The sequence below is a fragment of the Aptenodytes patagonicus genome, chromosome 5 (assembly GCF_965638725.1).
Source record: "Aptenodytes patagonicus chromosome 5, bAptPat1.pri.cur, whole genome shotgun sequence".
In the NCBI taxonomy this organism is placed as follows: Eukaryota; Metazoa; Chordata; class Aves; order Sphenisciformes; family Spheniscidae; genus Aptenodytes; species Aptenodytes patagonicus.
Genome location: NC_134953.1, coordinates 11,419,195 through 11,444,254, shown reverse-complemented (window position 1 = coordinate 11,444,254; position 25,060 = coordinate 11,419,195). Strand labels below are relative to the sequence as shown.

Genomic DNA, 25,060 nt, shown 5'->3' with positions numbered 1-25,060 from the left:
AGTTGTGCCCGGGACAGGGGTGCAGCGTAGGGTAGCTCTGCCGGCACAGGGGTGCAGTGCAGGGTAGCTGTGCCGGGAGAGGGGCACAGCGCAGGGTAGTTGTGCCCGGGACGGGGGTGCAGCGTAGGGTAGCTCTGCCGGCACAGGGGTGCAGTGCAGGGTAGCTGTGCCGGGAGAGGGGCACAGCGCAGGGTAGTTGTGCCCGGGACGGGGGTGCAGCGTAGGGTAGCTCTGCCGGCACAGGGGTGCAGTGCAGGGTAGCTGTGCCGGGAGAGGGGCGCAGTGCGGGGCGCGGGCAGCTGTGCAGCACAGGCTGCCCGGGGCCGTCGGGGAGGGCTGCCGCGGGGGCTGTGCAGGGTAGCGGGGTGGGTGTGCCGGGCGCTGGGGAAGGGGCGGGCAGGGCCGAGCCGAGCCGTGCGGTGGCGGAGGAGGAGGAGGAGGAGGAGGAGGCTGCGGCGGCGGTGGGGCAGGGTCAGGGCAGGAGCGCGGCTCAGCAGCGGCCGGTCGGGTCGGGTCGGTGGGGCCGTGCAGAGCGGAGCCGAGCCGCGCCGGTGGGACCATGCCGTCCTACACGGTCACGGTGGCCACGGGCAGCCAGTGGTTCGCGGGCACCGACGACTACGTGTACCTGAGCCTGGAGGGCACGGCGGGCTGCAGCGAGAGGCACCTCCTGGACAAACCCTTCTACAACGACTTCGAGCGCGGCGCGGTGAGTCCAGCCGGGCGGGGGACGCCCGCACCCCGCGGCTGCCCGGCCCCCGCCCCGGCGGAGTCCCAGGAGCTCCACCGCGTACGCGCCGTCGGGCATCTCCCTTCGCGGCGCCTCGAGCCGGACCCGCAAGGCCGGGGGCGGTGGAGCCTTCTGCGGCACCTCGCCGGCTCCCTGGCCCGGCGCCCCGAGGGACTGCGGCAGGGCTGTGCTTTTTGAAACTCTCGTCCCCGTGTGCCGGCGCTCCGGAGCGGGGCAGCGGGACCGAGGTGCCCGCTGCCATCCCCGGCCGCCCGTCGTTCACATCCCTGTCCTGGGGGTTAGCCCAGGCTGTGGTCAGCCAGTCGTGGGGAAGGATGGGGCCCTTTGGTTCTGGCTGACAACGGGCTTTCAGATTTCCTCGTGTTTTCCTCACAAATACTAAAAAACATTGCGTGCTTCCTGTTGATAGGTGGTGTTTAGGGTCGGTATTTACTAGTAGTCAGAGCCCTGATATCTGCAAGGAATCAAACAAAGAGATAAGAGCTTCCAGTGGGAATTATGATGCCTGCCAAGGGAAACGTGTAGGGCAACGTCAAGGAAAGTTGGAAAACAGCATGAACGCACAAGTGTGAGAATGAAGTTGGGACTGGGCTATCAGCTGTGCTATTCTTTCTAACCTTGATTTCTGCCATGTATTGTGCCCTGTCCTCTCTGTGGTCTTATCACAGTATCCTGGCTATCCATCTGTAATCGCTTATACTCTGAGCGCTGTTTTAGAATGGCATTTATTTATCTGCTTACTGCCCACTGTGAAAATAATACGGTCATTTTTTTTCCCCTCCCAAAACGTGTATTTTATTTGGGAACCTGACTCACAGTTTCCAAAAGGTCTGATGAGATTTAAGCAACTTTGAAAGTTTTAACAAAGTTCCCAAGTCACTTTGGAAATGGGACCTACTGCTGCATATATTGCTGCCACGGTGCTGCTTTGCCTTTAGGTCTGTTTCTTCAATCGTGTGGTTCACAGCCTAAGTTGGGTATCCGGTCTCATCTGCGTTAGATATCTCAGATATGGTTAACAGAAGTCAGCATTTTGAATAAGCGTTGATGGCATGTGTAGATATGGTCCCCGGATACCTACAGCCAATGTTCTGAGGAGATGCTCTAGCAAATTCAGGTGTGGAGACTTACCAGCCGCTGCTGTTGAAGTTACTTTCCTTCATGATTAAACATTCATGAGCTTAGAACCTTGTTATCTGAATCTCCCAAATGGACATCCGCTCATTCTTTCTCTCTTCTCGGGTGAACAGTCACAATATTTTAAGTGAAGCTTAACACCATTAGCAAGAGAGGTTGAAGATGACCGCAGACTGTCCTGGAAACTTAGGGTTAGGGTGCTCTCCCAGGAGGGCTGAGCCCTGCCCGGCTGAGGAGAGAAGCGCCAGGGTCTCCAGTGACCAGACAGTTTGCTCTTATCCCTGGGCTACAAAAGAGGGTTTCACTGTCTTTGGGAGATGGCTGTGATGGAGAGCCTGGTAGTACTCTCAACATCTGATTGGATTGGATCCTGTCACAGGGAGAAAATGCCATGATGTGAGCATTAAGTATATGCTCGGCAGCAACTCTGGAACTGCTGTGGGACCAGGTCCAGCAGGAGCAGAGGTACCTGCGAGCGTTGGACCCCGCTGGGTGAGGAAGCAATGAACGGAGGTGTGTGGATGTTAGTAGCACTACAGCAGAGGATGTGTGCACCTAAAAGGAGTACTTACATCTCCTCGGGAAGGTAGCTTTTAGGCGCATTTGAAAGTCTTCACCTGGGTACTAGCATTTTATATAAAATGTGTTGTTAGCTAAGTAAGCTTGCTGAGGCAGGGACTGTCTCTTTTTTTTGTCGAACTTCTTTCCAAATGCAAAAGTTCTTGACTAAATCCAGATGAGGACTTTTTCTCCTATCCAGATTAATTATTTCTGTTAACTGTTATGTGTTTGACACTACAAATATGCAGTCAGTTTTTTCAGCATGTGTTTATTGTGGAGAATGAGAATAACTCTACGTTCCATAAAGTGTCTGGCTCATTGGACACTTGCAGTACGATGTGCTAAGTTTTGGTGTTGAGGATGTTTTCTTGGGGAGTTCAGTGTGTTTCTCCAGGCACCTGTTCAGGTAACATTGTGCCCAAAACACTGTTAGTCTTACTAATGCGTTGTGCAAAGAAAGAAGGAAAGAGAAAAGAAAAATACCAATACGGAACCAAAAAACTAAAACTGAAGCAGGCCAAAAGACTTCAAGGTTGGTTGGTTTGTAAAATGTAGCAACTGGTTTCACAGTTCTGCCTTTAGCATTCTGTTCAATAGCATCTCTATAATTTTCTTTTTCTGCAAAGCAATTCAATTGTGAACACATTTGCAAAAAAATGCCCTTTTTCAGTGGATGACCAGAATTTTACAGTATTATCTTGTAAGGCTTTTTCTACTTTCCAGTTTCTTTCCTAAATGTTGGGCCAGGCTCAGTCGTTCCATTATCCTGGTAATGTCTTCATTTGAATTGATGCAAATTGTGCGTATTACTAGATACAATGAATGAGGGCTTGGTCCAGTTCTGAGTAGGAGATTTGCATGCCAAATGTTGATTGAGGGAAAGGGACGTGGAAAAACCTGAAGGGATTTGCACAATGGTAGGCCAGTTGTAGTTTTTTTCTGACTTACTCCAAGTACTGGACACAGACGATGTAGAAAGCTGTAGCTGCTTTTCTTTACGCAGTGTCTTTTGAGTAAGTTCCTGTTGGTGCTGAATGATTTCAAAGCAATGTTATGGTGTCACTCAGTTCTCTGTTTTCTTCCTGTTACCCCTTCATCTGCTTTTTGCTTTTGTTGAAAAAGACGCACTCACAACTATTTCCAGAAGGGAAATACAGGTCTTTCCACTTAGAGCTTTGTGCTTATAGAAACAGGTGTTGTCTGTGTCGTCCTTTTTGCAATATTAGGCTAGTCAGTAGGAGTCTCTCCTCAAAAAGAAAGAGCTTAGGCTTTGCGTGAGATTAAATTGCTTGAACAGGATGCTGCAGGAGTTTGGACAGTCCAATAGTCTTCATTAATTCTGTTTTCTCACTCTGAACTCAAACTGTGTAAAAACTCCTAGCATCTGTGGCTCACCATGCAGTCATCAGGGATGCCATGTGTTTACCAGGAGACCTCGTACAACAATTGCCACAGAAACCTTGAGCAACCAACTGTCAATTCTTACTTGGCCCTTGTACCATCTTTGTAACCTGACACAACTTTACTGCATTAGCAAAATTGTCATCTCCGGTGAGCCCGTGGCGTCGCTGGCTTGAGGGCAGCGAAAGCTGGGTGAGACATCAGGAGGGAACCCTCACTTTCAGAAGTGCCATTAAAATGGGAACTGTGATGGTCATAAAAAGATTAAAAACCTTCGGGAACATTTAGGCTAATTGAATGTCCTTTTTGCATTACCTTGACAGTGACTTGTGCAACTATTTTAGGGCTCTTGTAATATTAGCAAAGAGATCGTTACCAGAGGAATGAGTTTCTTCCGAAGATTGGCTGTCAATGTGACATTTCTGTCAACTCTTCGGATCTGATTCACATTGCTCTTTAATTTAAATCTTAGATGTGTATATATAGATAGGTGTGACATTATAAGAACTATAGAAATATATACTTGTAAATGAGGATTTTTTAAAAATGAAATTGTTAGCTGAACCTTTAAAGGACATGAATTAAAAAAAAAGATAGTCAGGTATCTTGGGCAACAAGGAGTTGATGAGAAAATAAGACCAATTTCAGACTTTCTGTGCCATGCTAATCACTTGACAGCAACAGGTTTTTGTGAGGACTTGAGATAAAAATAATGCAGTATGTTTCCCCTATCCAGACAGTGTCTTTGGTCACCTTACTCTTCCTCTGTACACGACTAGCCCTGGCGCTGGAAATGAGTGAGAAGATGGAGCATAAGAATCCCAAGTAGCTGAATACAAAGCGAATCTGATTCAGATGCAGTTTATCATTTGCTTCTGTAGGTTATTGCATTAGTCTTTACATGTTTAAATAGTGATGAACACAAACGGGTAATAATTCACATAGGTTTGTGGATTCGTTCGGACTGTGTCTCTGCAAGGTGGCTACTTCCAGCTCCTGACTGCCAAATGCAACAAGATCACGGTAAAATTGAAAGAGAGAATTCATTTTGTGTTGTAATTGCATAAAGAGGTGCACAAGCAGGAAGTGGCTGAGTTTGAGGTACGTGGTACGACAGCCTGTGACGAGGGACTCTTCTGCAAAGTGCCATCTGGTCCTGGAAAGACATACAAAATTGCAGAAGTACTGACTCAGTGCGAAACTCGAGCCTGGTAAAGAGTTTATTGACACTGTTTTTATTGAGAAAAACAGGATTTGCAGGGAAATGAGTATGAAATAGAAATGGTTCAAGTGCTGCCTATTTCTGGAAAGAAGATTTGAAGAATGGGAAACAATCTGAGCCTGTTACCTGCATTTTCTAGCCATGATCCAGAATTCCTTGTGCCAACTGACGAGTGAAGCCGAGAATATTGGACATGGGGTGACAGGCAAAGATCAAGGTGGTGTTTGAAACCAGCATTGTGGGAGGGAGGAATCTCCATTCACGTAACCAGGAGCGCAGGGGTATGTCCTACAGTCACTGACTGTCACAGCTGTGGCTCAGGGCACTATTAATGAGATTTCTGAGGAAAGCCACTCAACATTTTTCAGTCTCCACAGCTGGTTCAAAATCATGAATCATCAAGGGAATGAATTTACCTTTGCCCATTATCCTTTTAGCTGTTCTGGGATAGTGTCTGGGGGGGTGGAGGGATTGAAGAGTCAGCAACATAAACTTTCAAAAAATGTTTAAAATTAATATATTTATTGGCTCTACAGAAAGAACTATTTCTTCTCTGCTATGGAGATGCAAGGAAAAGTGACAAGCGTCATTTTAATGTGTTGTTTGAAATCTCAGCTCTGTGATTTTCATCTCTCAGCTCACATCCTAGCAGACAGGTGCTGTCATCCCAAGCTTGCCAAGGACCGCCATGCTATTTGTGAAGCAGTTTGTTACCACTTGGCGTGTATGGGTGTGCTATTGACATAACCATTGCAAATTTTTATTTACGACATGATGGGCTTCCTTTCTAAAAGAAACAGTTCAGTGTCTCTTGCTTTAATAGGCATGGGGAGAATATAGCTCAGACTAAGATTAGTCTGTTAAGTCTCAGCAAATCAAAATAAGCACCATCCATGCCCATTTTAAATATTTGAGCCTAAAATTGAATTAGGCTGCATATTAGAAGAAATTCCAATATCCTTGTTAGTATGAAACAGCCTCGTATGAGTTGCAGTGTAGCAATCATGGCCTGACAGTTTCAAAGTTGATTGAAGAACATTTTTGGGGAGAGACAGGCAAGGACAATGTTTCATTGTCTGCAAGGTAGACTTCAAAGCCTAAAGGGTTTTTTATTTTTCTCTGGCTTCTATGAGTCAGTTAGATGTGACAAACTTTATGAAAGCTGGTATTTTTATGTAATGGATTATGAGAGAACTGAGGTCTGTCATCCCAAACTTCAGTGGACAGATAGATGTCTTCATCCCAAAATGATCATCGCAGCTAGTAATTCATGGATAGCTCATAGAAAAGGGTACTTTGCATCAATAATGTGGGAAACTTGGGTTAAAATGGGAGAGGAAGGGATGCCAAGGGATCCTTCTTATGTGCGTTCTTCCAGTCACATGGGTGCAAGTTGCTATGAATCTTTCTTTTGTAACAGTTGAAATGACCAGTGCCATCTGGAGGCATTTAAAAATTACTTTTTTTTCCTCCTTTCTCCTGTCTGGAATTTAATCTTTCTTCACTTTTCAGTTTTGGTCCTTATGTGAATTAACCTTTCCCTAGCAAGTAAGACAGTAACAATGGGCATGTATCAAATGCCCGGGGAAGGCTAAGAAACTGCTCCTGAGAAGAACAAGCAGAGTGTGGTGTCTAGGTCAGGAGCCAACTGACAAAGCTCGCACAGGCAGGTGAGTCTCTACAGGCACTGCAGCATGTCAATGCAGTACCTCATCCTTTTGATACCAGCAGCTGATTCGTTTCTGAGATTGTTGACTGTGTTGAGAAAAACCACAAGAGAATGAAGTCTCTGCTTGTAACCACATGAAACTTAGCAGGATCATCTGAGCGGAGTAGGCTTTGGCTGCTGCTCCTATGGTTGCCGTAGCCAATTCAGCTTTGTTGCGATGAGCACTTAGCTACTCCTGTTTGCCCTGAGCTGTCTACACTCTTGGAAAGTGAGAGTCAATTCCTGTTCTCTTGAATTGCCTAGCACCGCTTGGTGTCTTACTGGTCATATTTGAAATGATGACTCATTTCTTCCTACGCGGGTATTGCCTAATAGTGCAAGTGCCGCCAGAACTGTCATTTGCTGGGTGCTGTCCCCACATGCAATAAGAGACTGCATGCATCCCTGAGAAGTTAGCCCCAGAAGGGGGCTAACTAGAATTTAGTCCTGAGAGGACTGAAGTACCCATCTCTGGGATAAGACTTCACTGTCCTAAATCTGTTAGGCAATTTAGCAAGGCACTTAAGTCAGCATTCATAGCAGCCGTTGTACTGAGTGGGGGGTGCTTAGCATGGCCAAGAAGTGCTGAGGGAAGCACCATGTCCACAAGTGTCCTTCTCCCAGGCCTGGCCATGTAGCTGCGGCACTGAAGGCAGTGTTGTGGGAGAGGCGATTTACACAGTGAACTGGTGCCTTACCTTGGTGGCCAAAGTCATCTTGTTGTGTCTAGGTGACTAGTTCTCTGTGGCCTTCAGTGTGGCCACTCGTCACACCTCAGTAGCTAGCACTTAGCAGCTAAGGTTTGCTATTACATGTACTCACATATACACTCATCCTGGTGGGCCAAGCGGCTCCATGTCCATTTCAAGCCATCTGATGGTGAAGCCCTGAGAGGCCAAATCACATATGTGGGCTGAGAACAGGCCTACCACATAGAAGAAATGCTGAGCTTGGTAGTCGAAGCCATTGTAATTCAAATGGAAGGAGAAGAAAATGTTCTCTGCTACTTCTTTTGTAGCCCTGCTGGAGCAGTCATCAAGAAAGGGAAAGCGCGGTATTCAGTCGCTTCCTCAGCCTGACCAGGTTCAGAGCTGCAGCCCTCCCACCTCAGCAAAGCTTGGTGTAGGGGCAGCACCAGGACTGGTCTGCTCCTCACCTGGATCATTGCATGGCCAATAACTCAAGGTTTCAGGGGCCTGTCCCTGTAGGCCACTGATGAGGGCACTCCTGAAGGAGCAGGTATGGGTGGTTCTAGCCTTCAGTACCAGCTCAGTGCAAAGACCCTGTGACCAGACCCTTAGCATGGGAAAGGACTAAACAGACTAGCTACTGTGAAAGTCTGGGCTGAGGTCCCTCCATGTTGCAGGAGTCAGGCCTTTGAGTTAACTCCAAACTGAGGGAGGAGCTAAACCACGTTTCCACATGCTGGCTTGTTTTCTGTGAAAGAATGAAGTGCCTCCAGAGCTAGATGTGGTTCTTGTGAACCTTGTTTTCAGTTAGCTGCTTAAATTCCTTTGTACATCTGAGCCGTACAAACATAAAATGTATCATTGTCCAAATCCAAGCTGTACAAACATAGTGTACCATTGTCCTCATTGTAAAAATGGAGAACTGAAGAAGACCAGCCACAGGCAGCACAAGACAAGGGGGATTTAGGTGCTCTGGATACTGTCCTTAGTCTGAAGCACATATGACTAATACACACAGGTCTTTAGATTCCTAGTCCAATGTGTTAATCTCATGATCACCTTTCCACTCCAGCTGCATGAATAGATGTGCCCTAGCAATACCTCTTTCAGCTATTGCTAGGAGAGCAGTAAATGGTTTCATGGTCTGCACGTTTTTCCTCACACTTGCAAACATTTCAAGGAGTAATATCATTTTTAGGTTGCATACAAAAATGTTTCACTGTTTCTGGAGTGTTTTGCATGTTCTTGTTTGTTCTTTTATTCATCTTTCTGCTGCATTGTAGTCCAATAATAGGTATTCCTTTTCTCACCCACCAGAAGCTGGAACATTCTGTTGTACCCATGCCATACCAGGAAAGGCCAGGTACGCTAGTGTAGTGCTGGTTGTGCTTCCTGCATGTGCAGTGGATCATTGACTGTATTCTGCTTTGTAGGTTGACTCCTATGATGTGACTGTGGAAGAAGACCTTGGAGAAATTCAGCTAATAAAAATTGAGAAACGAAAATATTGGTACCAGGATGACTGGTACCTTAAGTATATCACTGTAAAAACACCAGTGGGTGACTATTTGGAGTTCCCATGTTACCGTTGGATTACAGATGAAAAAGAGATTGTCCTTCGAGATGGAAGAGGTGAGAGCCATAAGAAACCTGATTTCCTGCAGAACATCCAGAATTCTTCCACCTCTCCTTCCCCTTTCCCTGTGTACCTCCCAATCTTCTCTCTCACATGGAGACCCACTACCTCTTCTGCATCCCAGGGAATGGGCTTTCCCTGCTGACTAGGACTGCTTTCTGAGCTGTTTGTTGGGCTGGGCGCTGGCAGTTGAGTTGGATATTTTGGGAAGCACATGCAAGGAAGAGTCCTTACGCTGGCATGTTACACTGGTCTTGAATTTGAAGGCTGACCCTAATGCCAAATTTTTGTCTGCTCCACATTTCCATTGCTGGAAGCCCTTTTGATCTGATTAGAATTAGTGTCCCATCTTCATTTCATACTAAGCCCCTAAGTGGCCCATGATTAATTGCCTGTAAATTGTCATGTTTTCTTGAGAGTGAAATAAAATCCCAAAGTAGGCTGCTCAGCAGGTGCAAGGACTGACTTGAAAAAGCAGCTTCACTTTTCACCCCTTCTCTTTGCATGCTGTCAAGTCCAGGAGAAGGCAGGGTGAGATGGATATGGCTGCTGCAAGTAGTGGTGACCAACGTGAGAAAAGTGTTACAGCGCTTCTGTGCTCTGTTCAGAGTGGCCTGTTGGACCTGAAATTTGTGTTTTAACTGTCTCTGACTACCTGCTTGCTGTGATCAGGGTTGGGGCAGACATTTGTCACTGATGTTTGCTTGTTCCCCTCTGTGCTTCCTAGGGTAGGTTGGCTGCTGTAGTGGTCTGCAGCATGAGTGCCTGAAAACAGCTGAAACAATATATGAAGTGGTAGGAAATAAATGTTTATCTTCCCATGAAGTTTTTGGCTGCTCCTGGCTGAGGAATTTTGCATTTGAAGCCTTTTGTCCTGTAATCACAACTATGTGTCAGTTTATTTTTGCTCTCCAGAGGGACCTTCCATTTTTCATAATTTGATTTATAAAAACTGTAACACTTTCATGGAAAGCAGCTTCGCGTGGCTTTCAGAGTATGGTGAGGTAAAGGACAAAAGCAAGTGAAACCCTGTTGGTAACTTGAACACAACCAGCTGGAAGCCGTTAGCGATACATGTTATCAGTTGTATTACCTCTGATATTTCCAAACCCCAAACAGCTATTTCCGTGCAACTCCTCCTGGCTTTACCTGCCTTCCCATTTGTGTATGTAAAGCGAGTCACGTACCTTGCCCTTTCTCTGATCAGTGAGGAAGTCTCTGTGTTATTTAACGGTATAGTGAATACACGGTCAGAAGAGCAAGCTGCCTGGAAATGAAGCCTCACTGTTTTTTTCTTTCTGTTCTCCTGATAAGAAAATATGATTATTGCCCCGAGCTGACAGGGGAGAGCACAACTCAAGGAGAGAGGACAGGAGATGTTTCCTGGAGACGTCTTTTAGCAGAGGAGATTAGCTGGAACAATGTTGTGATTTCTGCTGTTGCTGAAAATTTCCTTAGATACTGAAATGTAAAATTAATTCCCATGACCCGATTCAGACCATTTAACACTAGATATGTACAGCAAGTGCCTACACTAGGAATCCAGGTTTTATATACAGTTGAGACAGATGTTCTTAGCTTGAGCTAATTGCCCCTCAGAGGGACCAAGTTAGGAGCTTATCTCCTTCCACAAATTCTCTAGGGACCTGTGTTTCTACTTGAGGTATTAAATTGGATCGTGTAAGCATTTCCCACAGAAACTTTGTAAAGGTATAGATCAGAAGTTTGAAGGTTTGGAAACTTTGCTCTCCTTCTCAAGACCTGGGCAGTGATAGGTAGGGGAACCTCGTAACCCTGTCTCTTTTCCCTGTTCCACAGCAAAGCTCCCCCGGGATGACAAGACCCAGATTCTCAAGCAGCACAGACGCAAAGAGCTTGAGACCCGTCAAAAAACATACCGGTGAGTTTCCCACAGCTCCCCGGAAGGTCCAGGGCCTGTCCTCGTCAGGTCAGAGTTTGGCAGAGCATGTTCACATTATCATATTGCTCTAATTACTGGACTGCTGGTTAAGAGAAAGCTAAGTTACCATGTTGGCCATATATGTTTTTTACTTAGATGGAATTCACTGTAAGTGGTGATCATCCTGGTGCAAGTGGCATTACGAGATACTTGAATCCCAGATAAGCCTATCTGGAAGGCTTAAGTGGGAATTCAGTGGTACAGTCTCTGTGTGGGCCCTCTGGCACACAGTTGTGCTTTCAAGGAAGATTGGAAGGCAGATTTCATTTGCCTTTTACAAGCAGCACTCCAGTTTTGGAACATGATCTGAACATGTCAGCTCTTACCAGAGCTTTTTGGCTGCTGCAGCAAGCTAGTTTTAATTGTTTCCTGCACCGGGGTGCAGTGGAAGACGTGGCCCTGTTTGAGTGGATTGGAATGTGCTGTCAGAACACAGTTGTGATACCCACCTTTATACTGTCATAGACATTTTTTCCTAACCAAGGTCACAATGGGAAAATGCTATCTTTTATCAGTGGGTAACTCCAGAAGGCATTAGACATTTCCTTTTCCTAGAAACATACTCTCTGTCAAAATAACAAAAGTTTCTTGCACTTGCATCTCCCTACCGTGGGAGTAAGGATCAGAAGGACAGAGAGTCCATTCAGAATTGATGGATTGAGGCTTGGTGTATGTGTTGTTGATACCATTTGACTAAGAAAGGATCTTGCTTACAAATTGTGGGAAATAGCGCAGAGGAAAATATAGTTCAAAAAGGTGTGGCACAAAATTTTATTTACGTATGCAAAAAGGAAGGCAAAACCATTTATAATTCCAGGGAAATAGCTATTTACAATTCAGATGCGTAACTGATAACATACAATGCAGTCTGTGTGTGGCAGGCAGTTTGGAAATACCATTGAAACAGTATTCTTTACAAATCACCTTCTTTTGTTTTGAAGTAAAAATGGGGCACAGTGCAAGAACATACATGGCAAAGAATGTGTGCCATGACCATTAGGAGGTAAGGCTCTTCTGAGGAGCTGAATCAAGACTATCTGCACCTCTTGGAGAGTTGCCTTTTGGAGGAACCTAAATACGTGTCTGAATACTTTTGGCTGCTGTATCTCAGTTCTGCAAAAATGTAGCCTCGAGAATGGGTGTGCATTGGGCAGCTGTCTGTCTCTCTGTACCCTCCCCTCCCAATACATTTGAAGCTACAGCCAATTTCAGCCAAACGTGACAAGTGTTTGGAAATACCACAGATATTAAGTTACTTCAAGTTTTGTGAAGGTAGGTGGCCAAGTAGATGCCTTCCATTGTACTTCAGGATTCTGTAGGGTACTGGTAGGTATTGATGTGGTGTAAGTCACTATTTTTGGCCCAAATGAGTCTGCTGCAAATTTACTTTATGGAGTTGAGTCACAGAGCAGTGTAGGTAAAGGAATGACACAGCTCTCGTGGTGGTAAGGTTATATGGTTAATCCAACCTCTCTTGTTTTCTCAGCTGGAAGGAGTGGCATCCGGGCTTTCCCCTGAGCATTGATGCCCATTCTCACAGTGATCTGCCTCGTGACATCCAGTTTGACAACGAGAAAGGAGTTGACTTCGTTCTGAACTACTCTAAAGCGTAAGTGTTTGTGGAACTTTAGGAGTTTTGCAAAATCTCTTTTGGGGCAGGGTAAGGATCTGATCACTTTTTAGGTTTCATTAAAATCTCAAAATTGGGTTCTTTTCTCCCAGCTGGATCTGCAGTCCATCAGAGTAGGAAAGAATTGAAGGGATTTATTTATTTATTTTTTAAAAATATCGATATTTTAAGCTTTTCACGCTGGGAACTGACTGAACCTCTGCATTCTCATTAGACACTGTTCTGGCTGTAGACGGATGGAGGAGGCACTGGTGAAAAGCATAGGAAGAAGGACTATTGGCACCCGATACCTTAGGCTTTTGACTTAGTTCTCGGAGTTGCCCCCTAGAGATACCTCTCTCCCCTGACTGCGATAATTGTGCCTTTCAGTCACGTACCAAAATAAGATGGTATCAAGGCACCCTTGAGACCCTGCTGAACCCTGCTGAAGAAAAGCTGTTCCGAGCAGCTCATCAGTTAACCGCATCTGAGTGTAATCTGCTTGGGGCAGCAAAGTCACCATCCACCCACTTGTGTGTGTCATGTCATTGAAAAAAACGGAGTCCTGGCCATTGGATGAGCCTGAATAATCAATCCTGCAGAGCTCTTTGAAATAGTACAGGGTTAATGAGGCAAATAGGACCTCTCTGGCCTGTGAGTCCCTTTCTGAGCTGTCTCACATGCCCAGGTCACGTCATACTATCTCGGACATCCCACCATACTATCAGATGGTGGGATAGTCTGAGATGAGACGAGGCTGGTCCAAGATCACCCACAATTTCTACATCTGTGATTCTGTTAATATGCTAGTCTCTTCGTGTTTTGGAAAGGTGTTCCTCCCGTTATTTGGGTGATCAGGTGGAGATTATGTCATCAAGCATAGGTTGGTAAGAACTAGGGAGTTTAATAGCCATACTGAGAAACTTGCATCTTCTAATAGCAGTGAATACTTGCTTATCTGAGTCCACCTGGGGAACTGACGGTGACTGAAACCTTACATGTCAGAGCATTCTTGGTGTTACATTTACGCAGCTGAATTTCACTACCAACACAGAGTAAATCCCATGACTTGTTCCAAGAGAATCTACCTGCTTGTTTTCTAATTTGGAAAATTGGAAGCCTCAAAGAACACATTTTTTCTGGCTGTATTAGCTCTGCTGTAGATTTCTCCCTCCCTCCTCTCTCCCCCACACTGGGATCTTTTTTTCACAATGGAATGATGCTTTGTAACATTCTTTTCTTCTTTTTTTTTTTTTTTTAGCAGAATAAATCTCCAGCAGGTGTGAACAGGGTGATGGGTGTGTTTCTGCAGCACATATGGCTGGGTGGACCTAGATCTTTCAGAGCTAAATGGAATAAGGCAGCTGAATAGCTTTGAAGAGCAGGGGTCTCTAGCTTTCTATCTCGTGCAAACTAGGATGTTAGGAGAATGATGGAACAGGCCGTAGAGTGCGTGCTCTTGTAGCTTTTTAGTGCAATACTAGCTGTTATACCAGAGAAGTGGCTGTGGGGTCACACAAGGAATTAGATTAATGGTACAAAAGACAGACAGATGCTTCCTGCCCCCCAAGCTTACCCAATGGCACATGTATTGCCTCAATTTTATATCTATGTTTAGACTTCCGAAGAACCAAATCTCTCATCTTTTAATATGAGCCAGTAGTTGAGGTCCCTTCTCACCTCATGAAATACCTTATTCCTCAAGCAACCCTTTAGTGTTCAGTGGATTCTTAAGGCTTTAAGAAGTTTTAAAGAATCTGGGGCCTTGATCATAAGTTCTTGGAAAACCCTAGACTCTGATGTTCCTCTTCCACAGACAGGTATTATAATCCAGCCCTGCAGGGAGCTTTTAGTCAGCAAATAATGAACTTGATGATAATGGCCATCAGAAATAGTTCTTTGGGAAAATAAATTAAAAAAAAAAAAAGCAAGAAAAATAAACCAAGAAAACTGGAAGTTTACATAGTGTTGTTTAAAAGGCAAGTCAATTTTTTTATAAGGCTGGAAGAGATCATTCTTGATCTGTAGTCAGGACTTTAATACAAGGCAGGCCAGATTACCACAGCCAGTCTCTATAGTTTATCTTCCCTCTGTGTGCAAACTGATAAGTTAAATTATCAATTTGAATTTATCAAATTATCAAATTTGATAATTTCACTTCCTTTACCTCCCAGAAAGTGCTGGGAGGAAACCCCATGCATATCTGTGAAGTGCTCTGAGATTCAATCAGGTGGGACAACAGTACAACCTGTTCACCATGAAACAGAGACAGGGGTCAGGCCATCCTGAAAAGGGAAAAAAAACATTGTAGTTTTTGTGTTGTGCTGTTGTGAATAAACCTGTGGCAAAACCAAGAAGAGGTTCCAAGCAAAGGAAGAAAGCAAACACTGTGCAGCTCTTCTCTTGGCCCAGCTTCAGGAAACAGTCTAGCTCAGAAAAGGCAAGGAGCAACTCCTTTAAGGGAAGAGGAGAGTTGTGAAAATATACAAACGCCATGCAAGGTCATTGGGATCGTCTCTTGTTACCCTAGCAATGGCATGGTATTCCACACTTCTACAAATCCTGTGTTTTCCAAGAGCTGTTGCTTCTAGCATGGTGTTAGACAGTGCAAAACAGCTGTTTCCCAGCTCATTTAGGAGATCTGAGTGGTGCAGGAGCAACAGCATCTGAAAGCCAGAGATGACCAGTTTGCCATTAGTAGACATAACCAATTTGGAGGCTACTTCCCCTTCTAGCAATCCCATCCTGCCAGTCTGTACCATACTGTCAGAGATCCTGAGTCGTAGCCAAGTGAAACTTGCAAACAATTCAACAGAGTGCAGGGACATTTATTTTTGTCATTGGCTGTAAGGGCACCTCCCCATGAAGTAGGAACCTGAAACTTCATTGCAGATAGCTGCCATTCTGGAGAACTGGTATAACACAAAAGAGATTTTTCCAAGGAACAGCAATGCTTCTTGCCTGGCACATTTGGCTGAAAATCTAGACGTATGCTTTTGGTTGGGTGACCTGTGAAAAGCTTTAGAGGATGACTTTCATAGCCCTTATCTAGCTACCCTGTTATGCTTTGGGAGCTTGGGACAATTGTCTGCATGAATGGAGTGGAGATACACAGGGGAAGGCATGGGGTCTTCCTTCAGTTTGAGTGCAGTTGGAAGGAAGACAGAGAGGTGTGTTTGGAAATCCAAGGGCAGGTGTAGAGTTGCAGGGTGTAGCAGTGGGCAGGGGGCACATTTAAGGAAAAATGTGAGAGCTGTGAGAGTTATATGAGACTTAGGGGGTAGTGGAAGAGGGGAGGGGAAAGCCCTTTTGCTTGGGACATGCAAAACTGAACTTAGAAAGAGGGAGGTATGTCTCAGAGATTCCTTCTGCTGTTGTAAGGTTGCATCTTTAGATGCTGTTGGCAGTGGATAATTCTGTAAATTTACAGGATTAATCGTGTGTAGGTGGGGATAATCCTGAAGGTTTCTGGTGCTGATGTGACCTACCCTATCTAGCAAATGGAAACCTTCACCCTGGATTCTGTGCCAGAAACGCAGGCTTGCATAGCTATTTTGGACCAGTGTTGCATTTGGGCAGATTAAGTTCTACAAGCAACTCTTTGCCATTTTTTCCTTGCTCTGGTTTCTAGTATGTGCCAGAGACATCCGAGAAGTACTTGATTTCTTGGGGAAAACAGGTTTTTATTTCCTAAGTCCTTTGGAAGCTTGTTCCAAAATAGGAAATGTGAAAGACTGCTTCCTTTAGGAAGTAATCTTTGAAACATCTGAGAATGAATGTATGCCTGGCATTCAGCAGGTCAAACCACAGCAGGTTTGTGACTAGATCCCAGGTGCTGTGCCTACTGCTTGGTTTGATAAGGCTAATAGCCCCAGGTAGGAAAAGCACCCTGGGCAGGAGAAGAACAGTACATACTGGTTCATTTGTCTAGTGTTTCCTCATCTCAGAGCAGTTCTGAAGGAGGGCAGGGGCTCTACAGGACCTTTAGTGGAAATTCTCAAATGAGACAGTCTCAAGTAACTCCTCTCAAGTTACTGAGTTATGTTGTTTAAAATCATTTAAACTTCTGCTCATGGTCGTGCTTCCTCTTGAAGTTCATCTGTGATTCAGACACCTAGTATCGATCCAGAAAGTCCTGCCCAGTAGTTACCCTCCTTTTGATCCTTGTATGATCGTTCTGTGTCCCTGTCAGGTGTGAAGAGACCTCTGGAGAGGTCATCTCCTGTTCCAGGCTAGACAGTTGCCTAATGTGCCTCCAGGCACCTCTTAACCTTGACTGCCATCTGCAGCAGCAGAAACAGTCCATTCTACATGCACCCCATCTGGGCTCAGTGCAGAAGCAGCTCCTTTGTCTGGGTTATGGTCATGCTGGTCTAGAGCCCTCCTCCAGATTACCACTTGCAAAAACAGCAAGAGGACCAGGCTTTTGGTCCTCTTCAGGCACTTCTAATCCAGTTCTTTTTAAGGTGCCTCAGTCTAAGTTTACTGATTATAAATCCACCCTCCTGGGATTCTTCCTCCCCGAAATTCTATTTGGGAGGATTTCCTGCAATCTGTGACCTTTCTTTACTCCATTATCTGCCCTGCTTATCTTTGTGCAATGTGTGTGCTTTTCTTTGAGCATTTGAAGTGTTAGTGGAAAACCAACTTTCTTTTTCAAATTCATTGGCGGCTCACGGCTTAGACAGGTGTACTCTTCACTGGGTAAAAAACTGGCTGGACAGCCGGGCCCAGGGAGTTGTGGTGAATGGAATTCAATCCAGTTGGCGGCCGGTCACGAGCGGTGTTCCTCAGGGCTCAGTTTTGGGGCCGGTCTTGTTCAGTATCTTTATTGATGATCTGGATGAGGGGATGGAGTGCACCCTCAGTAAGTTTGCAGACGACACCAAGTTGGGCGGGAGTGTTGATCTGCTCGAGGGTAGGAAGGCTCTGCAGAGGGACCTGGACAGGCTGGATCGATGGGCCGAGGCCAACTGCATGAGATTCAACAAGGCCAAGTGCCGGGTCCTGCACTTCGGCCACAACAACCCCATGCAGCGCTACAGGCTTGGGGAAGAGTGGCTGGAAAGCTGCCTGTCGGAAAAGGACCTGGGGGTGCTGGTCGACAGCCGGCTGAACATGAGCCGGCAGTGTGCCCAGGCGGCCAAGAAGGCCAATGGCATCCTGGCCTGTATCAGAAATAGTGTGGCCAGCAGGAGTAGGGAAGTGATCGTGCCCCTGTACTCGGCCCTGGTGAGGCCGCACCTCGAATACTGTGTTCAGTTTTGGGCCCCTCACTACAAGAGGGACGTCGAGGTGCTGGAGCGTGTCCAGAGAAGGGCAACGAGGCTGGTGAGGGGTCTGGAGAACAAGTCTTATGAGGAGCGGCTGAGGGAACTGGGGTTGTTTAGCCTGGAGAAAAGGAGGCTGAGGGGAGACCTCATCGCTCTCTACAACTCCCTGAAAGGAGGTTGTAGCGAGGTGGGGGTCGGTCTCTTCTCCCAAGTAACAAGCGATAGGACGAGAGGAAACGGCCTCAAGTTGCGCCAGGGGAGGTTTAGATTGGACGTGAGGAAAAATGTCTTTACTGAAAGAGTGGTGAAACATTGGAAGAGGCTGCCCAGGGAAGTGGTGGAGTCCCCATCCCTGGAGGTATTTAAAAGACGTGTAGATGAGGCGCTTAGGGACGTGGTTTAGTGGGCATGGTGGTGTTGGGTCGACAGTTGGACTCGATGATCTTAGAGGTCTTTTCCAACCTTAAAGATTCTATGGTTCTATTCTATGGTTCATTATTTGCTTTCCAGTCAAAATAAATGATTTCTATTTAATAACAACAGTTTAGCATTTATGTAACAATTTAGGACTTGTCATCTCATATGAGGTGAACTTGCTTGACTGTGTTGTAGACAGAATACTTTGTTGAATTAGCACTTTAAGTCAGACATTTCTGGCTCTCAGCCCCCCATGTTCATGTGATGTCTGCAACCAAGTGACTTGGTTCCTGAGGTTAGAGATGAGCATCAAGTTTAACCAGCAGCTTAAGTAAATAGAAAGCTCTCAAAAACTCAGGCCTCACTCTGTAGGGATCCAGTCTGGCCTTGGTCACGTAGATACTTACAGGAGCAGTTCTCTATTTAGGGATACTGGCTGGACTGATCCTAGGTTGTTTGTTCTGACTTTGTGCAAATCACTCAATCTCTTTGTGTCACCATACCCCTTTCTGAACTGGTGCTAATAATGATCTTAGGACCCTCAGCTGATGCTAACTACTGATGATGTGTGAAGCACTAGTTTTTCTGACTATAGTTTTTATATGACATAGGTCTTAACGCACTGCCATTGTAGGCTGCCGAGAGCAACTCTAGAATGGAGTTCAGTAAATGCAACAGCAGGGACTGGGCCCTTGAGATGCCTTTCAAGCTTGTGTGTAAAGGTACAGCCAGCAAATTTAATTCTGTAGGGTGACCAATCTCACATTCCACCACTGAAAAATTTATTGTGTGTAGGTATATAAAAGGGTGGAAAAGAAAGGGGAAGGGTATTGAGGAAGCTGGAGATTATTTTTTCCAGAGATTTTTTTGTTTTGTTTTATTTTTAGGATGGAGAATCTTTATGTCAACCGTTTCATGCACATGTTCCAGTCCTCCTGGAGTGATTTTGCAGATTTTGAGAGGATCTTTGTCAGAATCAGCAACACAATCTCCGGTGGGTTTATCAGCATTTGCTCATGTTTGCATTGTAGAATGACTAATTAGTTATCTTGTACATATCTGGTTAGGATGGAAGTGGCTGACCTGCACTTCTCTCATGTTTTTTCATAAATAAACTATAATCTCAAACTGCTGGTCACACCAGCAGCCTGCAAGACCAAAAAGCGAAGCTATGATCTCACACAAACTAAACTTACTGGGAATTGCTCAGTGACCTTCTCTGTCCTGAGCTATACTGGAGGTCAGGCCAGTTGGGCATCATAGTCCCTTTTGGCTTTTGGAAATGTATTTTCAGATATGTGCAAGTCCCGTAGGACATATTTTCATAAGTATTTTGCATCTAAACCTAGAGATAACTTAGTGGGAGTGCTTTTCAGAGCATATTAGCTGTTAAGGCATTTTTGAAAGTTTGATCGTGTATGTCCCACTTCAGCCATCTAAATACATGGAAAATCTCCAAAGAGGCACGTTTGGAAATGTTCTCCGCTAAAGGCAAGTGAGAGGGTGACCCCTCTTGGCCTCTTACACAGACCAGATCAAACATCCCAGCCATGTGCTCAGTCCTGGTTGCGCTGCTGCTAACAGTCCCGGCTTCTCAACTCTGTCCCAACATGGGGAGGGTACCACTGCCTCAGTTCTGCTGTCATAACCTCACCTGTAGCTCCCCTCACTCAGTCCTCATGGGCCATTTGTGTCAATGACATGGGGCAGCTCAAAATTTACCCCTGCTTTTCAGGGGCAAATTTTTCCTAACAGGGGTCATTTTGACAGAATTCGTTTCAGGCATGAAAGCCTGTGTTGTTAGGCCAACAGATCTGGGGATGGGTTGCAAAGAGCTGGGAATGACCTGGGAGCCATAACTTCTTCACTTGGTCCTGCTGCAGCCAGGATGGGCCATCAGACCACAACCTGAGGAACCGTGGTTCGTATTGGACATTAGTGCGAGCTAGGCCTGAAAAGGCTTGTGGCATTTATCCAAAATGTCACCTCTTTTAAAAAATGTGTCAGAATCAGTTGTGCATACTGCATTAATTGTCCTGCTGTGCTTGCCATTTCATACTCGCATCTTCTTACTAGAAGACAAAAATCCCTCTTTAAGAATGTGAGTTTCACTCAGGGTCATTCAGTTTCTGCAGTATCTTTCATACTGTTAAAAACTCCATTGACGTAGTATTAACATATCAAAGACAAAATACTTCTTTTCTTTAACCCTTTTCAATATGGAAATCTTAGCAGTTACCTGAAAAGCCAGTAAAAAGAATTGCAGACAGACACGAGTTTTGAAGTTCATGGTGTCATTTCTGTAAAGCAGGGCTGGGAAGCCTTTGATTTGTGAGCCAGACCCAACCTTCTACTATTGCCCATGGTTACATTATTTTACTTTATTTTACTGTATTATTGGATATAATAGATACACAGATACTATAAATTGGTTAGCGTGTGGCTCCTCAAATGTGTGTGAATAGCCTGTCCAGACTCTGCAAAGGAAAATACTTTTCCCTCCTGCTCTGAAGTTTTCCTCCTCTTCAGGCTGCCTAATGACCAGTTAACAAAAATAAGAGTAATTTCTGTGGCCTCGGGTATAAAATAAAGCACACGAGGTGGCCAGAGCTATTAAAAACTAATTAGAGCAATTTGTTACATTTAATAAGATTGCTTCCTAAAGTACTTTTAATACAAGAATTAGATATGATCTGCAATTAATTTCATTGATAACATTTGCATACTCATGAGGAAAGTTCCAGTTCTCTGAGTTTTAAACGTTAAGCATCGGTCTCAGTTATGTTAATGCAACTCTGAATCTGCTTATTTGCAAGCCTAGGCAGAAACAGGGCTAATGGAGAAGGTGGTTCAAGGCATTTTTCAGTCATGCAGTTTCTGTCCAAGGTGATGAGTCATTTTTTGCTTCGTGTAGACTTCAGATACAGCTCCAGACTCATTATGCAATTGACAGAGATGATGTAAATGTCAACTTTAAGTAAACTTAACTTTTTACCGCTCTGTTAGGAAGCATTGTGAGTTTTGAGACTTTTTTTTTAATTATTCCTGCATTTCTTCAGGCCCATCTTCTTCATCCTTTCACCCTTTGTAGAAAAATAAATTGCTCTCAGAAGAAGTTCTGCCTTGTCTGAAAACAGGCAATAGTGGAAAACTTTACTTGCTTCATTTTTCCCCTGAAGACATTACTTGTGTACATGGCAAAACAAATTATTATCAATTTAATTCTTCTCAAAGTGAAAAGCAAATATTACATTGTCCATTTAACTTAAGTGATTTTTCTAAAAATTCTGTGGCACCTCTTGAATCATTTTCTTGCTACTTTCTTTAGTCAAAGTTGCAGTGCAGTGTAACAAAAGGTGGGGAGGAAAGGAGGAATCCTACAATGCAAGTAGGATATTGATGCAGTGCAGATATTGATGCTGCAGGCTTGTTTTTCCTTTAGAATACGTGATGCAGCACTGGAAGGAAGATTTTATGTTTGGCTACCAGTTCCTGAATGGATGCAATCCTGTCCTGATAAGGAGATGCACAGAGATACCCAAGAAGTTGCCCGTGACTATGGATATGGTAGAATGCAGTCTGGAGAGGAACCTGACCCTGGAGGAGGAAGTGAAGGTAGGGCTCTGAGTGAGGCTGGACTTCATCTGTTCCTTCTCGTATCCTCTAACATCCAAACCCTCTTCTAACTGCCTTCCACCACATCTCTCTTCAGGCTGTATGTTGGTCATGACAAAGCTGGTTGCATCTGCAGACTAGCAACACTTCTGTTGACTGTTTTCTCCTGCTATCCTGGAGCTGCAGGCCATGCCTTTCTCCAGGTCCAGTTAAAGAGATGTCACCAGGAGGTGAAGGGTCCTTTTTCAGTGGTTTCGTCTGAAAGAGTAGGGATTGACCATCTGCCTCAGAGGGGCAAAGGGCCTCTCCCTTTCTTGGTAGGGTCTTACCCTCTTGTCACCCGCAGAGTTGAACTAACGTGCTGAAGAAGGGTTGGCAAGGGTGCCTTGCTTTTGTTTGTACAATGATCACAGTGGTCTCTTCAGCTGGCAGCGTGAAACTTGTTTGCATCTTAGTGTCACTGCATGAATGCCAAGTACTTAGTTGCTCTTTGCTGAAAGGCTCACTATCAGGCTCAGCAGACACAAGTCGGGTAGTTTGTGTAAAGGTGCTTGCCTTCTCAATGGCATCGTCCCTGAGCCACCGTGAGCAAGGGCACGCTGGTGGCCGCTCGTAACCACAAGGCACAAGCTAGCCTCTGGCCGAGACCTGCTGACCTTTGTTCTGAGCCTTGCTGCTTGCACTCTGTTAAAACACATCATGCTTTTTTTTTTTCCCCGCCCCCCCAGCAAGGAAACATTTTCATTGTGGACTATGAGATGCTGGACGGTGTGGATGCCAACAAAACAGACCCGTGCACAATACAGCACTTGGCTGCACCCATCTGTCTGCTGTATAAGAATCTGGAGAATAAAATTGTACCCATTGCAATCCAGGTGGGCTTACTGTCAGGGTCTTTAAAGGGACACATTGCTTGTTGTCTCATCTTAAATATGAACGGCTCGGGGTTTCATATTCTTTTTGTATCTTTCAGCTTGGTCAAAATCCTGGGCCAGACAATCCCATATTCCTTCCTTCAGATGCCGTGTATGACTGGCTGCTAGCTAAAATTTGGGTTCGCTCATCTGATTTCCACATCCACCAGACAGTGACCCATCTCTTACGGACGCACTTAGTCTCGGAGGTGTTCAGCATAGCTATGTTCCGGCAGCTGCCTGCTGTGCATCCCCTCTTCAAGGTTGGTTCTTACATGAAGGGATGTATGCGGTTCAGGGAGGTTATCACATTAGCTTGATAAACCAAAAGGAAGTCCTGGTGATAGCTCAGCTGAGATAGTTTTGCTGGCTGCGCTGCAAAGCAACGTACAGCTAGCCACCAGGACTTCCAGGACTTCAAACTTCACACCTGGTTGCTGTTGAATTCAGTCAGAGAATTTTCCTTCTTTCATTGTTCCATTTCACAGCTCTTGGTGCCACACATGCGGTTCACAATAGCCATCAATACCAAAGCCCGAGAACAGCTTATCTGTGAATGTGGCCTTTTTGACAAGGTAAGTAATCCCCTTTGCAAATCTTCATTATTCTTCATGGTTCCATATGTGTTTTTATCCTTTAACCATCACATATTGCCTTGTTTCTTGACCTTTCTACTAAAGGGCAAACATAACTAATATCACCTGAGAAACTGGCACACAGAGCTGATGCCTTAACTCATTTCTTGTTGCCCTAAAGTCGGTACCTTTTGCCTCTAGTCAGTTCAGAACTGGCCAATGTCAGTAATGAGTCAGTATCTCACTTACTCATAGCTCATGTGGCTTTGAGATAGGAGTATAGGAGTGCAAGGTAACATAATACGCACATACATCCCTGAACACGTACGCACACAGCTAAGTCCCCAGTTTGTTTAAGTACTCAGTTATTCAACTTGGGGAAGGGTGGTAAGCAAAAGAATTTGTGATTGCAAAAGGAAATTTGTGTCACAGAGTAAGATGTGTAGATAAGATAGATTTCTAACCCCTCAAATAGTGGGTATAGATTCCAGCCTGTCTTCTTGAATTGCCATAAATAGCAGATCTGCTAGGATTAAAACTCAGCTTCATCTGAGTCAGTGAAACATAGCTGTTTATCATGGACTGTGGTGCAGCTCTTGGGTCAAATCTGAACATCTAAATCTGACTGCATTGGTATTTAACGTGTACCCAGCTCTTCCTCCCTTGGCTCCACCAGAAACGACATGTTGCATCTAGAAACCGCAACAGGTTGGCATGCAGCAGTCTCTGTGACAACATGCTAGCACCAACTGGGAAGTTTGGAGAGGTTTCAGAAGTCCTTTCAAAGAGGGAGCCTGTGTTTCAGGACAACTCTGTCCCCCTTACACCTCTGGCACCAGGCCAAAAATAGCTTCCATGCTCCAGAGTTTTTCACCCAAGGAGAAAAGAGAGGTTAAATCCAGACGTCTTCCTTGTCTTCTGTACCCCACTGCTGACTGTGGAGACCTGGCAGGTGCTCCCATCCCTTTGAACAGAAGCATAATGTCTGTACCCTGTGCACATGGGATGAGTGTGTGGCTAAGATCTGCCAGCAGGGATCCTGGAGCTCCAGATTTTGTTGGTTCCAATGTAGATGAACAACCAACTGGAGGACAGTAAGTGTAAGCTGAATACTGCTACAATGCTAGCATCATATGCTAGAAAAGCAAAATTTGGGAGCTTTTGCACAGTGATTATCTAAAGAGTTTTGCCATGCTGTTTATTGTGGACATGCTGTGTTTTCCAAATGTAACATATACTGAAACCCTGGCCCATCTTCATCAGTAGCCACCCAGCAGGATTGATCTCCTGGCTTAAATTCCAGGGTGACTAACAGTAGCCTGCATCCCTAAACACACTGTCCTAAACCACTCTGTAGCAGCAGTGGGTGGTTTAGCAAAAGCCCTGTTCTAGTACACTGCCGGCTGCCTTCCTTCACACACATGCCAGTTCTGGAGCATAGGGCTGGCAGAAAGTGCTTTGGGTTCGATACTTTGACGTTGCTGTACTTTTTTACTGTATTCCCTTATAAGCAGGTGCTGTACCTATGGAGAAAATGTGAATATTAACAGTGATTCATGGGAGAGGTGTGAAATCTCTGAAGTCAAAATGCA

The 25,060-nt window shown here is 45.1% G+C and overlaps 1 protein-coding gene across 1 annotated transcript in view; it reads left to right on the top strand.

The window, feature by feature from the left end:
- Positions 1–502: 502 nt before the first annotated feature.
- The window catches only part of ALOX5 (arachidonate 5-lipoxygenase), a 35,593-nt gene continuing 11,035 nt past the window's right edge, over positions 503–25,060 (top strand). Inside the window, exons 1-9 of the mRNA XM_076338660.1 lie at positions 503–709; positions 8,903–9,101; positions 10,924–11,005; positions 12,552–12,674; positions 19,252–19,358; positions 21,807–21,979; positions 22,708–22,854; positions 22,953–23,156; positions 23,382–23,468. Of these exons, the coding sequence (XP_076194775.1) occupies positions 560–709; positions 8,903–9,101; positions 10,924–11,005; positions 12,552–12,674; positions 19,252–19,358; positions 21,807–21,979; positions 22,708–22,854; positions 22,953–23,156; positions 23,382–23,468 (1,272 nt within the window). The 5' untranslated portion in view covers positions 503–559. The remainder of the gene's footprint in view (positions 710–8,902; positions 9,102–10,923; positions 11,006–12,551; positions 12,675–19,251; positions 19,359–21,806; positions 21,980–22,707; positions 22,855–22,952; positions 23,157–23,381; positions 23,469–25,060) is intronic.